General features: G+C 39.7%; 1 protein-coding gene across 6 annotated transcripts; it reads left to right on the top strand.

Annotated features, from left to right (window-relative positions):
* Positions 1–1,365: 1,365 nt before the first annotated feature.
* rdh7.2.S (retinol dehydrogenase 7, gene 2 S homeolog) lies at positions 1,366–14,219 on the top strand. 6 transcript variants are annotated; one of them, XM_041584399.1, is made up of 7 exons: positions 1,366–1,556; positions 1,939–2,059; positions 7,604–7,720; positions 10,106–10,439; positions 10,982–11,240; positions 12,757–12,920; positions 13,862–14,219. In XM_041584399.1, the coding sequence occupies exons 4-7, from the start codon at positions 10,127–10,129 to the stop codon at positions 14,077–14,079; spliced, it is 954 nt and encodes a 317-aa protein (XP_041440333.1). In that variant the 5' UTR covers positions 1,366–1,556; positions 1,939–2,059; positions 7,604–7,720; positions 10,106–10,126; the 3' UTR covers positions 14,080–14,219. The 6 variants fall into 6 exon arrangements, with proteins under 6 accessions (XP_041440333.1, XP_041440336.1, XP_041440332.1 ...); XM_041584402.1 differs by lacking the exon at positions 1,939–2,059 and having other exon boundaries at positions 7,631–7,720; XM_041584398.1 differs by lacking the exon at positions 1,939–2,059.
* Positions 14,220–17,212: the final 2,993 nt, after the last annotated feature.

Genomic DNA, 17,212 nt, shown 5'->3' with positions numbered 1-17,212 from the left:
GAGGAACTTAAGAACCTCCTTTACAGAGGTTGTAACCATACGGCGAAGGCGACAGCATCCATGAGAGAAATTGTATGGGCATGGAACACGGCCAATGGTCTCTTTCCTAAAATGGCAGCACATTGCTCAGGACTCACCCCCCTCTGGTGTAGCCCCAAATTGCCACACATGCAAACTATACCAGATCCTCAAGCCTGGGCCATGCACAGTATTAAGTATGTTCAGGACATTATGTTTGATGGTAAACTAATGGACTTCCCCACCCTTAAAATAAATACGACTTGCCCAACAAAACGTTCTTTAGATATATTCAACTCCGACATGCCACGCAATCCCAATTTAATGAGGGGCCAGTGATAACTACCCCCTCCCAAATAGAAGTGAAGGTTTTGGCTGACACACATACTAAAAACCTATCAGGTTTTTATGCCATTCTCATAACTGCGGGGACCTCACAATTGGGTAAATTACTAGAGAAATGGCAACATGACATACCTGAATTAGATACTGAGGCATGGAAGGAAACTCTTGACTCAATCTTTGACCATATGGTGGCATCCAGAGACAAAATGATACAATTCAAATTTCTGCACAGAGCATATCTCACTCCAAGTGTATTGGCTAAAATGTCCCCGACCAAGGTTGATGAATGTCCACGGTGTCATAACTCTCCAGCGAATTCCATACACATGGTTTGGTCATGCAACGGAATACAAAGGTTCTGGGGGGCTATAGCACAACACATTTCTGATATGATGGAAATTCCAAAACGGGTAGAACCCCTAGGAATGTTACTGAATCAGGTAGCAGATTTAGCACCAACTATAGTGGAGAAAGCATTAATATCCATAATGTTTGCCTATGCCCGAAAATCCATAACCCTGAAATGGAAGGCACGAATAGCCCCAACTATTGGATTTTGGGAATCCCAGATCATACATGCAGTACCGCTGTATAAACTTCTCTATATATTTTGCCCGGCAAAATTTGAAAAAATATGGTCCCCATGGTTAGACATTCATGTCGACCATAATTGAACACTAAGACATCAACCCTAACAATTCCTAGTAATGTGGAAGGATAGGAAACCTCCCTCCTTTACTGTCCTAAGTATTATGAGTTGACCTTGGTACATGCGCAAAGAAGTAATGCATAAGTTAGGTTAGGTTTGTAGAAGTTCTTTAATAAAATGGTAATAAAGCAATTACATAATATGAATATCTGTACATGCAACAGGAAAATGTAATATGTGTGTTATATCTGTAAGTTAAGGAACGCTGTATAAACCTGCTTAATGACCATGTTAATGTACTCTACTTCAATAAAGCTTTTTTGTTAAAAAAAAAAAGAAATATCCAACTCTTTCCCATATAACTCCTTCATGGAGGATTGCTGAAAGTGAAACAGCAGTGCCAAGAACTTTTGGACGTCTGCCTTGTGCTCTGTCCCTCCCTCTTTACTGAAAAATATTCTGAGCATTTTGTTTAGAGCAAAACTTCCTGTGAGCAGCAGTCTGTCACTGCTAAAATATCCTCAGCTTTGGCCACTTTTAGGAGGTAAGTGCTTTGTACATTTGAGTTTTCCTGAAACTTGTTATGTTTAAAAATAAGGTTATTACAGTAAATGGTATATGTTAGCACTGAGTCAGGGGGTTTTAGACTCAGCTGCTGGGGGGACCCAAGAGTATAGCAGGACTCAGCTAAAGTGTGTAAATATGTGTATGCAAAACATATGATCTTCTTCTGCAAGGTTTAAGTGATGGGCCGGAACTAGGGGTAGGCAGAAGAGGCAACTGCCTAGGGTGCAACGTAGTGGGATTCACTCCCCTGCTGCTCTCGACTACCTCCCCTCTATCACTCTCCCCTGCCTCCCTCCCTCTGTCACTCCCTCCCTTGCCCTTTCTCTTCTTTTCGTCTTATTGCTTTCTCCTCCCTCCAGCGTCGGACTGGGCCGGCAGGACGCCGGGGAAAAAACCCAGTGAACCACAGCCCTCATGGGACCCACTCCACAGAGTCTGACCTCTTCCCCCTCTGCTCTTGATTTCTGCCAAATGCCTGAAGTAGGTACGCGCTGGCGAGGGGGGGGTCCTGCAACTGACGAGGGGGCCCTTGGGGGGAGCAGGGGACCTGATGTGGCAGCCCCGGTGGGCCCTGACCCCCCCCCCAGTCTGACCCCCCCCCAGGCTGACCCTTCCTCCCTTCTCTTCTATTTTGGGTCATTTGCACTCGCTTGCACACCCACGGGGTGATGGGGGTAGCCGACCAGGGTAGAGTCCTGCGCAAAACCAATTTCTAGAACCCGGACCCGACCCAAACCTGCAACCCGCAGCACGCGACCCGACCCTCATTATTATCAAAGTAAATACCCACAAATTCGAGGTTACTTAAATATAAAGTGCTTAAGTGCATATAGTGCCTTGTGTAATTAATCTCAGTAATTCCCTAGAAAATTCATATTCAGCAGCAGTCATGTTTTGTAGAGCAGTTAAAACATAACATTTAATTCATCATTTTAAAAACAGAGAAAAAGAGCACCTAGTTCATGGGTTAAAAACAATTAAAAATAAGTAGTGAATTGATCTGTATTTAGTAGTGGGGGATCCTGTTTAGTGGTAGCAAAATGAATTAGATCCAAGCACCCGACCATCCAACCCTCGCGATCTTTACACGTTCGCGATTACAGCCATTGGTTAGACAAAGTAATGTGACCGCTCTTTATGCTGACGTCACAGAATCAATTGCGGAGACTTACAATACTGTGACAATCTCATTACTAACACGTTGTGCCTCAAATACATATTGCAGGGCATCAAAGTATAGCAACATTACTATATAATGAGGTTCACATCAATCGTATTTCAGATAATTGATCTCTTTAGCTGCCAATATACATATGTAAGGATAAAATCTCATTTAATCCACTAGGAAGGAGAGTATTCAATTCGTAGCTCCAGCGACATTCCTTGGACAGGAGCATTCGATCCAAGTTGCCCCTTCTTATACCAACAGAAATGTGTTCTAATACTGTTACTGTTAATCCCTCCCAGGTGATCATGTAAATTACCCCAATTGTATTACAGTTATTCCATTGCCTAATATGGTGTATTTTACCAAATCTATCTTTTGCCTCTCTAATGTTTTTGATATAGGGACATATGTCACATGATCCACACTGAAAAGTACCTAATAGGTGATTAGACTGGTTTTCCAAAATTACCGGTACTTTGAACCAACTTGTCAGAAAGATTAGGAGCACGTCTAGAAGTTATCTGTGGATATGTTCCTATATTTCTGCATAATTTAGCATCTGTCTGTAATATATGCCACAGACATGGTTCTAATATTGTCCCATTGATTACAGTAGGTGGTAATGAATCTCACAGTTTCCTGACTTGATTTTTTCTTTGTATTAAGAGTGTCAGCTCTCGGGATGCTTAAGGCTCTGGATCTACGTTTTTTAATGATTTTGTTTCTAAAGTCAATTTTAGATTAAAGTTATTATCATTTAGAAAACTAAAGAATTCTTTTAAGGATTCAATTGATCCCTCCCATATGATGAATAGGTCATCTATATAGTGTAACCATTGATCAACATGGCATGTCCACTGATCTGTGTTTTCCGAGAAAACAAACAATTGTTCCTACAATCCCAAAAATAAACTATGGGTAGGCAGAAGAGGCACGTGCCTAGGGCACAAAGGTGGAGGGGCGCCAGGCAGGTACCTCTTCTGCCGCCTTCCCCTAGCTCAGACCCTTGTGTCTCACATCTCGGGCAGCTCCTCTTGTCTTTTAAGTGTGTGCCTGCGCTCTTCTGCGCAAACGCACACATGCACTTGTGCTCTGACTTGTGTCCCCCACCGCCGGCAGCAGCTCTGGTATCAATGTCATGCGCGTGCATGCGCACACACACGATTGAGTCTGGAATCTTTGCCATTCGCGCGCACGCTTGAGAAGGGGGCTACGTACTCAGCCAGGTTTCCTAGGGCGCCCAGCTGACTTGGCCCGACACTGGGTGGGTGCAAAGGGTGCCCCCATGGTAGTTCTTTGTATTCTTGTAACTATGTTTCTTTCATCTTAACTTTCTCTGTGAATTCGCTGATAATATCCTCATAGTCATGTAGTACCTTTATTAATTCCATGGAACATCTAGTTAATGCCTCCTCCCACCTTTGTTTGAAACCTAATTCATTGGAAGTAAATGCGGGGAAACAATCTGGTTCTTAGGCCTCTCGGAATGATCTTATCTTCCAGATATTTGGAGTAAGTTGATCTATTCCACCAGGCCTTTAATAATTTGATATTTTCCCCTCTGTACTCTGTTGGATGGTCGGGTGCTTGGATCTGAGGGGATATAATTAATTTTGCAACCACTAAACAGGATCCCCCACTACTAAATACAGATCAATGCACTACTTATTTTTAATTGTTTTTAACCCATGAACTAGGTGCTCTTTTTCTCTGTTTTTAAAACGATGAATTAAATGTTATGTTTTAACTGCTCTACAAAACATGACTGCTGCTGAATATGAATTTTCTAGGGAATTACTGAGATTAATTACATAAGGCACTATATGCACTTAAGCACTTAAGCACTTTATATTTAAGTAACCTCGAATTTGTGGGTATTTACTTTGATAATTATGACACACACACAATGAAATTCAAGTAATTTATTTTAATTAAAACATTATGAACTGTGTGATAATCACCAATCAATTTTGTACATGCACAATATACTTAATATACTTTCTCTAATTACATCATTATCATGGTATATGGAAGGTGTGACGCATTGTAACTCTTCTCACTTTTCTCTTTTTGTAAACTTAGTGAAGAGATGCCTGTTACTTATCTGATTTTGGTGCAAAATAATTTTTTTCATGATACCTTGGCCTGTTTTATTAACTCTTACAGGACTGTATCATGACAGGGGCCCTAAAAAGTCTGTGGAGCCAAATAAATGTACAGTCCCATTTATTACACAGACATGTGAAAGTAATAAACTCTCCATGTGACTCAGGAATCTGACAGAGCAAACAAATTCAGAAGTGTATAATAAAGTAGTTTGATTCAGATATTATTCTATACATACCATATGTAGTATAAATTAGATTGCAGAGCCAGGGGGAAGCAAAAGAAAGCAACCAATATTTCCCAGTGTGTTAGTATGTGAAACCACAGAGAAAACCATAGACGGACTTGTCTTCACATGAAACATTCATGAAGCTGGATGGACGGAGAGGCACCGCATCCTAAAGGGGCCAGATTCAAGTTTATCATCAAAAATGTGAAATGGTGCTTCCTAAATTGGCTTTCCTGAGTCTTAAAAAGTAAGAAACTAAATGGTTAAAACCTGTGATATTTGGATATAATATACAGAGCTGAGCCAGGCCAGCCTGGTGCCCTAGGCAACCTGTCCGGTCCCGGTGCCGGCTGGATATGCGCATGCGTAAATTGCTGCTTGGCGCACATGCGCAAATTGCTCCTCAGCGCGCATGCGCACATTTGCGAATCAACACATGCAGCATCGCAAATACACCGGGCAGATAGAACAGAGTCGAGGAGAGAGGGGACCGGACATGGGGTATGTGACAGAGAGAGAGAGGTACGTGCCTGGCGCTCCCCCAGCTTTGCACCCTATACCTATACCTGTATGTATAAAGCTGTGAACAGGTACAGGATCCATTATCCGGAAACCTGTTATCCAGAAAGCTTTGAATTACGATAACGCCATCTCCCATAGACTGTATTTTAAATAATTCTCATTTTTAGAAATGATTTCCTTTTTCTCTGTGATAATAAAACATTACCTTGTACTCAAGCCTAACTAAGATATAATTAGTTATCATTCTTAAATCTTATTGGGTTTATTTAAAGTTTAAATTATTTTAGTAGACATATAGTATGAGGATTGAAATTATAAAAAGATCCTTCCCTTATCTGGAAGACCCCAGGTCCCAAGTATTCTGGATGAAAGGTTCCATACTTAAAAGGGGAGCTAAAATATAGCAACATCACCACATTAACAACGTTGTGCTTCACTATGTAAAATCCTGTGTATTTATAATGCCGTGTAACAAATATGTAGCAGAGTGCAAAAATCAGTGTAAAAACTGGTGGAAATTAAAATATGAACCTGTATAAATGACAACACTTTTTAGCTAAGGATTTATCATTTGCCCAATTGGTGAAATTAGGTCTAAGTTTGGATGCCTTCAAAAGCAAGAAGATCAAAGCATATAAATTTAAATACATACAAGGTAGTTTTTTTTTTTTTAAAATATTTGCTGGTACAATTGGCGGTTGTATCCAGAGTTAAGGGGTTAGCGAAACCTTTAAAAAGAGTTCAAATCAGGGAAAGGCGGACTTTTAGTATAAGAGAATAGTAAGTGCTTTAGGACCGTTAGCAACCTTAGCTCCATTGATGAGCATTAGTGGCCCATGTGTTCAATGTACAGTGCAATCTTTGACACTCCCAAGAGTTTTAAATATCATTTGCATTGTTTATCCTAGCTGAATATTGTTGAGATACTGAATTACTGGCATGCTTAATAGAATATCAGTGCTACTATCTGTGCATGTGATCTAAAACCGTAAACTATGAACTGATGTGAACTTAATCAGAGTGGGAAACTTTAGCTAATATCACAATTTATTGAACGTAAATTGTACAATTGCTCAAAGAAACACCTATGAAGCTTACAGGATTTAGATTTAGATCCCCTAACTATATCCGTCCCATTTTACATTTTGAAGGTCCAAATAGGTCTAAGACGTCTAGTATAAACCATGTTCTAGTACAATGGGAGGAGTATTACTCAGTAAAGCACTAGCTTTGAACTGATGGGTGCCACCTTACAAACACAGTGGACTTAACCCCATCCTATATCCTATATAATAAAGTTGAAGTGTCTCTGCGTCCAGTCCCTGTGTCTGTGGGATTGCGCTACTGCGCATGTGCCCCACGGACCGTCTCTGGCGAATGTTTGACTACATATGTTCTAGCGCCCGTTAATTTAACGGGCTTAATGTCTAGTAGGTTATAAAAGTCACAATGTTTGCCCAGGTGCATTGACCTATAGCAACAAATAAGATGTTTACAGGTGACAAAGAAATGCTACCTGCTGATTGGTTTCTATACATGAGCAGAAAAATTGATCCAAACTAAGATATACTTATAGGAAGTCAAACCTGTCTATTTATTTAATGTATACCGTAAATGCTTTCCTATTAGACTTAAGGTGTGAAGATCCAAATTATGGAAAGATCCAATATTTGAAAAACTGAGAATTCTGGATAGCAGGTCAATTACCTGCATATACAGCAGGCCTGGACTGGCAATCTGTGGGTTCTGGCAAGGCCTATTTTAATTCTCAGTCCGGACCTGATATACAGTATTGTATATTATTCATTATTGTCCACAAGATTAGGGTGATTTTCAAGTATGTTTCCTTTAAATGCATTACCTGATTACAGATTTTAAAAAATGCAAAAAATGTCCAGCTCCTTAGAAGGTTAAGGAAGATTCTCATAACTCACATTCCACTCTCACCTCAACTCACCATTTCTCTACTCAATATTACTCACAGTTCTCTCACCCACAGTGCAGTTTCTTCTATCTCCACTAACAGAAGCTTCAGGCACCACAAAGCTGTATTCTGTACGGGAAGCACTTCTTGATAAGCTCATATTTATGTGATCTGGCAGTTACCTACTAGCAGGTAAGAACTTGTACATTTCATGTGTTACAATAATTTATTGTGGGCTTTTTTTTGGCTTTTGTTTCCATACATAAATATTATCCAAGATTGACAGTGTTAGGGGCAGATTTATCAAGGGTCGAATTTCGAAGTCAAAAATACTTCGAATATCGAAGTCGAAGTTTTTTTCATTGAATTTGGTTAACCTGCGGTCGAAGTAAAATCGATCGATCGAACTACCAAAAATGTAGAAAAATGCTCTAGAAGGTCCCCATAGGCTAACATAGCACTTCGGCAGGTTTAATTTGGCGAAGTATTGAAGTCGAAGTTTTTTTAAAGAGACAGCACTTCGATTATCGAATGGTCAATATTCGACGATTTTACTTCGAAATGAATTTGAAGTCGTAGTATCCTATTCGATGGTTGAATTATCCAAAAAATTACTTTGAATTTCGAATTTTTTTACTTCGAAAATTCTCTTAAATTCACTTCGACCCTGATGTTTCTCAGCATAGTGCCATACTATACATCTGTTCGGGTTAAAATTCCTGCAGCAGTTCTTGGATATCAGCAAACTAACGGATTAAAGGCAAAGCTCCTAAAGCATTCACAGTGTAAGTCACTGCTCCCGCATTCTAATTATATGTGATGGTTCTTTATTATAGTAACATAGTAACATACATAGTAAGTAAGGTTGAAAAAAGACACATGTCCATCGAGTTCAACCCTTTTTTTTTTTTGTTTATTAACTACCTATCTGCCAGTTGATCCAGAGGAAGGCAAAAAAAACCCATCTGAAGCCTCTCCAATTTGCCTTAGAGGGGGAAAAATTCCTTCCTGACTCCAAAATGGCAATCGGACTAGTCCCTGGATCAACTTGGACTATGAGCTATTTCCCATAACCCTGTATTCCCTTACTTGCTAAAAAGCCATCCAACCCCTTCTTAAAGCTATCTAATGTATCAGCCTGTACAACTGATTCAGGGAGACAATTCCACATCTTCACAGCTCTCACTGTAAAAAACCCCTTCCGAATATTTAGGCGGAACCTCTTTTCTTCTAATCAGAATGGGTGACCTTGTGTCAGCTGGAAAGACCTACTGGTAAATAAAGAATTAGAGAGATTATTATATGATCCCCTTATATATTTATACATAGTCATCATATCACCCCTTAAGCGCCTCTTCTCCAGCGTGAACATCCCCAATTTGGCCAGTCTTTCCTCATAGCTAAGATTTTCAATACCTTTTACCAGCTTAGTTGCCCTTCTCTGTACCCTCTCTAATTCAATGATGTCCTGTTTGAGTGATGGAGACCAAAACTGTACGGCATATTCTAGATGGGGCCTTACAAGTGCTCTATACAGTGGAAGAATGACCCCCTCCTCCCGTGACTCTATGCCCCTTTTAATACAGCTCAAGGCCTTATTTGCCCTTGATAGTGTTGCTATAATAGTTTGCAATCAATGACAAGTTTCTGTCTTAATCAATCATTTTTGTGTGTCTGTTAATAGCAAGAAATTACTAAGTGTGGCTTTTCCCAGGCAGTATTATAATTTATGTCAAATTTTTTGTAGACTTGTGAACTGTGGAACTGTTTAATACCATATTTATCCACATTATTAGCAGACACTGGACTTCACTGCACCAGACACTTCCATTAAAGTCTTTGCCTTGCCAGTAGCAACGCTGGAATAATTACAAGCACAGGTTCTTAGTATATCTTGAATGTTTCCTGATCAAATCAAACAGCAGAGACCCATAATGCGTGACATCCCACTTGATAACTCCCTACATAAATCCTTGAAGAAAGCAGAATACAGTATGGGAGGTGGGTTTTTACACCCCAATCATGTCAATAGCAAGAGCCTAATTTAGGATAGAGAAGGATGCTCACGATTAAATCATTGGGCTTACTTTATAGATGCCATTGCTATGGAAGTGTATGTCATCCCAGGTTACAAAAAAGAATGTTTGGTAGTCAGGGTTTATCATACTGGATGAATGGAAACAATTTCAATCAAGAGAAAATCATAGTTAATGTGAACTGGGCATATAATTCACTTAAGGATGTATATCAGCAGGGAGCATGTTTACAAAACTTTACAAAGCATAACTAAATATTTTAAATCATACTATTTGTCTACCAAGAAATCCATTTTTTTAAGATTTGCCTGGTACTTTTGTCCAGAACACGAACATCCTGCCATTCATGTTACGAATGGTGCAACTGACAGTAGAGCATACGTAGGCCATCATTAAAGAGATAGTGACGCCACAATTATTTACAAAATTTTCTTAAAACTATAATAATTTATTTTTTTCATGTTCTTTATATTTGTTACATGAAGAATTTGCCTGATTTATAGTAATAATAAAATGTTCTGTTTAACCATATATTTTACAGTGGTCCAATACACCTGCTGCCATGTGGGTCCTTCTACTGTTACTTGTGCCTCTGAGCCTCCTGTATAGGTGGTACAAGGACAGATATATTTTGGAAAATCTAACTGATAAATATGTGCTTATTACGGGCTGTGATTCTGGATTTGGGAACCTGTTAGCAAGAAAGCTGGACAGACGTGGGTTACATGTGTTGGCAGCCTGTCTGACTGATAGAGGGGCTGAAGAACTAAAAAAGCAGACATCAAGCAGGCTGCAGACAGTTCTTCTGGATGTAACTGACAGCAACAGTGTGAAATCTGCAGTAAAGTGGGCCAGCCAGACTGTTGGAGATAAAGGTAAAACTGAAATAGTGATATTTTAGTGATAGATTAGCAGGCTATACCTACCTGACCTGTTGTTACTCACTTGTGTTACTGTAATATCATGCTCTCCTTTTACAAACACTGTCTACATAGGAGGTCAATGTTTATTATCATCTGACAGCTACTGTGACTGGCCATGCTTTAAAAGATCTGCTTGCCTGGTGTGGTCACTAAACAAGCGGATCTTTATCAAGATAAAGGGCCAATAAAGGCTTTTTACTATTTCAAAGGACAAGTGGTGCTGCTCCATGTTCTAATCCTGTGTATATATCAGTGGAAAGTGGCCATTGGGGAATCTGCACTATGTGCTGTTGTGCTGACTACTTATCGTTTGATCACTTAAATCTGTATGCAACAAAGATGTGACTTTTTGAGATTTATTCTAATTATCCTTTATATGGTACCAAATTATTACAGAACAGTGGAAATGAATTCATTAATGATGTGTTCTTCTGTTAAACTATATCACTTCTGGTATCTATCTGTTATATAACATTCCATTTTCATTATTACAGGGCTCTGGGGCTTAGTGAACAATGCAGGAATCAGTTTTCCTTGTGCTCCAAATGAATGGTTAACCAAAGAAGATTTTATAAAGATTGTGAATGTAAACCTGCTAGGCCTAGTTGATGTGACAATCAATATGTTGCACCTTATCAGGAAAGCCCGAGGGCGTGTGGTAAATATAGCCAGCGTGGCAGGTAGAATAACTATCTCTGGAGGGGGTTATTGCATGTCCAAATATGGAGTGGAATCTTTCTCTGATAGCCTCAGGTGAGTAGGTGGAAGTATACCTGTCTAAACCAAACTTCTTTTCCCAGAGCCCCCTTACCACAGATTTTAAAGGGGACCCGTCACCCAGAAATATTATTCAAAATCCTATGTTATCACATTAGTCAAGCAAAATGAACTTTAATTGTACTATATAAAGTATTTGAATCTTGTTTCCTTCAGTCTGGGGATTCATAATTATAGCAAGCAGGCAGGAGCCATTTTGTGGACACTGTTATTAAGGCAAGCCTTGCATCATCTCAAAATCTTGTTTGTGCACCAGAATGGGGGACCCAATGTCCATCCCATCCACACAATTAAATGGTGATGAGCAGTGCCGGGCCACGCGCCCTATGCAGGCCCGGCAGTCGCAGCGCCTGTGCAAATTTGCGCTCGCGTGCGTGAATGCTCAGAAGCGCAAAAAGAGAGAAAAAATGCAGAGTCGGGCAGAGAAGGGAACTGGACTTGGGGTAGGCAACAGAGAAGGTACCTGCCTGGCGCCCTCCCAGCTTTGCGCCCTAGGCACGTGCCTACTCTGCCTACCCCTAGTTCCGGCCATGGTGATGAGAATGGGGGACTGTGTGGAGAGCAGTGACATCTAGGAAGTGCTAAATGGAAAGTGAAAGTAATTGCTTGCCCCGCCTCTATGCCTAAGGCATGAGGAGGTGTAGACAATTTTTGATTGACAGCTGAGATTTTTAAATGAGCTTACAACAGCAATGAATGCTTTAATAAAAAATAGAACTTGGATTTCATGTTTAATTTGAAAAGGACTTTTATTATACAGATTTTTGTGTCTGGGTGACAGGTCCACTTTAAATGGGATTGAAAGAGATACTGACACCAGAAATTAAGCTCTATTTTACATCTACCATAATATTGCAGTTGAAAGCTACTTAGAACTTTGCCATAAAGTATTTGCACACAGTTAAGTTCGAGGCTGAGATGGGACAGTCGGGTTTGGTAAAACAGTCAGGTTTAGAAACTTCAACTAACAATTACTTACAAAAACAAACCTCTCTGCAAAAAACGATCAACATGAACTATAGGTAACTTTTAATGTACATTCATATTTTAAAAAGTAGTTTTTAAGTGTCAACATCACTTTAAGTTTTATTTGTTTGTTAAACTGTGTGCATGGGTGTGATTGAGCCATATTCACCATTGCAAATCAAGTAGCTTTACTCAAAAACAACACTCATAGATGTGTAAAATGTCTTGATTTTTATTGCAGAAAGAATGTGAAGAAATTCTAAAAATGATTTTCCTAATTCCTTTCTCCTTTAGCTTGAGATGTTTAAGGACACAAATGAATACAGTAATAACTCAACCTATGCTGGAATCACATGCTAGTATTGAATGACAAGCTAAAGCTAATATTAATTTATGGATTATAGTTTTGATAAATGAAGATTTAATTAGAAGGCAGAAAAAATATTTCTTGGATTTGTGATTGTTTTGCTTAATACATTAATCCTCCACTCTTTTCCACCTTTGTATCCCACTTTCTACTCTCCAGGCGTGAGATGAGGCCGTTCGGTGTAAAGGTGTCTATAGTGGAACCAGGCTTTTTTAAAACACAGTTAACAAACACAGACTTAATAAAGCAAAGTTTAGAAAAGGCCTGGAACAACACCACAGAGGAAATCCGCCAAAGCTACGGACAGGAATACTTTAAAAAATGTAATTTTTTTCATTTTTCATAAATGCTGATTTAGTTGAAAAATCCAACAAAACTCGTGCGACTTTTTTCCTCGAATGTTAGCTTATTTAAGAGAAACATGTTCCATTCATTTTTAATGAGGTGTTAAAACTTGAATGTTTAAATGAACCAGGAAAATAAATATATAATTAAAGCTGTTAGCGACAATTTCTCACCAGCTTTTATTGCCAAGTTTTATCTGGTGACTTTTTGTGGTTTTACACTTAAATAAATGGTGACTATTTGAGGTTCCAAAGAATATTCTCTCGTATATATTCGAATCGTGAAAAAAAATAAAACTCGACTTTTGATAAATTGGCCCCTTACAGATAACCGCTTATATGGTTAGACCTGACCATTCCCTGCCCATTTCTCTGCCTACCCCACCCAATTTCCCCAGCCACCCAACCTGTTCCCTGGCCTGTGATGTTATTGCCCTGCTCCATTTTCAGACCCCAAGGCTGGTTTTATTCAGGTAAAAAGCTGGCAACCCTAGCTGTAACCCAGCCCCATCCTGATTAGCCCTGCCCTCTTTCCCAGGCCCCCTGGTGATTACCAGGCCCAGATTTGGGGCAAGGCCACAAAGGGCGGGTCTAGGGCAGCAAATTACAGTATTAGGGGCGACATACAGCGCCCTGCTGCTATATGGGGAGCACTGGGGATGCGCAGCTCGGACTGTGCTAGGACTGCGTGGCCGGGCGCTGAAATCCGACAATGGTGATGACACTAATCACCCTTATGTAAATTTGCCATTATATGATTTCAGCATATGGATTATATCATACAATTGAATAGGATATACATTAATGCATAGGCCAAAGCCAATCACATATAACAGTATTTATTTTGTGTGTGCTTTTTACAGTGGCTTCTAATGCCACCTAAAGCTTACTTAACACATTTCATTTTGTTCTTGCTGTAGCGTGTGAGGCATCTCAGACGATTGTGCCATTGTGCAAAGAAGACCTTTCATTGGTGACCGACTGCTTGGAGCATGCCCTCACTGCAGTATATCCGCGGACACGTTACTCTGCTGGCTGGGATGCAAAGCTGCTCTTCTTGCCTCTTTCCTATTTTCCTACATCGCTAGTAGACTTTGTGTTAGGTATTGCTAATCCTAAACCAGCCCAAGGAGTATGACTGCAACTGTATTTCATTGTTAACATTAGGGGGTGGATTCACTTATGGGCGAATTTTCACCAGCGTCAGCTTCGCACACCTCGCACCACTTCGCCAGGCGCAAATACGCTACAACTACACCAATTCACAAATATGCAAAGTTTCGTCCTGGGCGCCGAACACTGGCAACGTTTCGCTATCATTACTTTGGCAGTGCCAGCATTTCATAGTGAAGATGCGCTAGCATTTGTTTGTGCCTAGCAAAAATTCATTAGTGATCTTGCGCTTAGATCAATTTTAAAGTTGTATGGAGGTCCTTATTATAAATGTTGGTGCAAATGCTTGGTTACCACTTTATATTAAAAATGTCCAGTGTACCTTAATAAAGACAAGAGTGAATTAATATAATGCCCTACACATGAGCCCACTGTAAAATGTTATAAAATGGAGAATACCGGTTACCCAAAAAAAGTCTAAGTTAGGAATTTTGCAGGCAATTCCGCTTAAAAAAAAGAAAGGTCACCAGCGTTTTTTGAACTTAATGCATTCTCGGCACACAGGATATGATGTAAGTGACAGAAGATTGAGAAAGATCCAGCTTCTTTTTAGCACTATGTCTGGTCTGAGGTGGCAAAGTCAAACCTGGCAAAAGAGGTAACGTTCTGTAAAATCCGCACTTTACTGAATTTGCAGAGTAACAACCTTTTGCCAGAGCAAAAAGTCACCTGGCGTTAGAATGTAAACGAAAGCTAACGATGGTGTCTTTCACTAGTGAATTGTCATCTGTGCCTGTTAATGAATTGGCAACGCTGAAGAATTGTCGCTAGCATTAGCCACTTCGTCCTTTAGTGAATCTACCCCTAGGTGTTGGAAAGCAGGGGGCAGATTTACCAAAGGGTGAAGTGACCGACGCTAGTGAAAATTCTCCAGAAATCCAATCTGCAGGGACATTGCCAATTCACTAACAGGTGCAGACAACAATGTGCTAGTAAAAGAGACCGTTGATAGCGTTCGTTCGCACTCTATCGCCAGGCGACTTTTCACTCAGGCAGTTGCTCAGCAAAATCACTAAAGTACGGATTTTACTGAATGTTAGCTCTTTCACCAGAGTTGACTTCACCACCTCAGACCAGGCGAAGCTACATCAAGCTACATCTTGCTCAATCTTATGTCAGTTACATCATATCCTGTCTGCCGAAAATACATTAAAGTGGAAAAAACGCTGGAGACTTTTCCTTTTTTTAGTGGGTAGTGGGATTGCCTGCAAAATCCTAACTTTTTGGGGTTAACATTTTTTCCCAGACATTTGAGGGGCATAGAACATTCATTTTACAGTGGGCTCATGTCTAGGTCATTATATGATCTATTTTGTGTTTATTAAGGTTCCGTCCTATTCAAATTGACCAAAGCTCAAGATCACTAGCGACTTTTCGCTAGGCATAAACGAAAGCTAGTGAATCTTCACTATGAAATGCTTGCACTGATGAAGTATCAATAGCGAAAAGTCACCAGTGTTCGGCGCCCGGGACGCAACTTCGCATTTTAGTGAATTAGCATAGTGGTAACGAATTTGCACTTGGCGAAGTATGCAAATCAGTCACTGGCAACAATTCGCCCTTTACTAAATCTGCCCCTGGGTCTATAGGCAGTAAAACAATCATTCTGGTTAAAAAAGCAACATGGTAAGCTAGGGAATATATTATGTTACACAGGGGTACATAACCTGTGGGTCGTTACCCTAATTATTTTACCATAGGTCACTATAATCCACCAAAACCTATACAAGCTTAATATATTTAGAAATGTACAAAATCTAAAGCAGAGTGAGGGTTCATACCCATCAACTTTTTACTTCCAGCTGCAAATGGAAATATTAAATTGACACTAAATTATAATATTCAGTCTTCAAGCACCATCTTTCCCAGTGTAAAATATGACACGAGTATCATTGATATAGAGTAATGTTTAAAATAAAACCCTCTGACCCAAAGCAAACATAGTTCCTATTCTTACTGTAATTTCTATCATGAAATACTTCTATCATGTAATATTTCTACTGTAATATCTATATATCATGTACCATTGCCCCAGGTACAGGAAAACTTAAAGCAGGGGGTGGTATTTAAAGAGAGATCAAGTGCAGAGTAGAGTTTAGGTAAGTGAGGCACAAAGGGACAGATTTTAAAAGATAGATGTTAAACTGCACCATCGCAGCAGCTACGATCACCCAACTTGACAAAGCTAATGCAAAACACATTTTGGTTCTTTACTGACTTGGGTCTTTTTCAGCCTAAATTAACTATGTAACTATGTGTACTGGAGTTTGTTTGGAGTGGTTAAACTTCATGGACTTTTTCAGCCCAAATTAATCAGATATTAGATTTGATCTGAGGTAACCTGGTGTAATAGGTGCAATAAACTGATGCAATGAATTGAGATACACAAGGTAACAAGCTACAAACCTAATCCCTGTCTATAAACGGAGTTGCAGCCGAATAAAAGGCAGGCAGTACTGACCCCATTTGTTCCCATGTGGAATAGCATGTCTCTGTTAAAGCAATTCCAAGCAATTCCTTTCTATGACTTGTATATACCGTATGTTTCAAAGGCATACCAAACATATGCTATGTTTTAAATATATGAAGATCACTAACCTATAAAAGTCTCAAAAAGTGAGTGTATACAACTCAAAACCAGGGGCAGAATCATCATGAAGCCAAACAGAGGAATAATTCCAGATTGCTTACCCAGCGGGCCCTGACAGAAATACATAGACTTGTAATGGGAAGAAGGACACAAACAACTTCACTTGTTGAGCTATAATGTGCTGCTTTTACCATAAGTCTCAGTAGAGACTAAAGGATACAGGATACCATCAATGTTTGTTCTCACTCTAGCTCAGATATAAAGTGCACAAAGCAGGGGAAAAGATGGAACACAGGTGCTATCATGACTCTATGCACTCCCATCCCACACCCATATCAATATATTAAGGATATTTTCTGCATGTTTGTCCATATACAGTATTACAATATATTCAGGCTGGACAACAAGGTCATCCCTGATCTAGCCTGTCCTACATTCATCAGATTCATTAAGAGTCATACATTTTTCACAAGGAGAACATTTTATGCAACTTGCTTCCCAAGGTTAA

Source organism: Xenopus laevis, chromosome 2S (assembly GCF_017654675.1).
Source record: "Xenopus laevis strain J_2021 chromosome 2S, Xenopus_laevis_v10.1, whole genome shotgun sequence".
Taxonomy (NCBI): domain Eukaryota; kingdom Metazoa; phylum Chordata; class Amphibia; order Anura; family Pipidae; genus Xenopus; species Xenopus laevis.
This window is presented reverse-complemented; position numbering and strand designations above follow the sequence as displayed.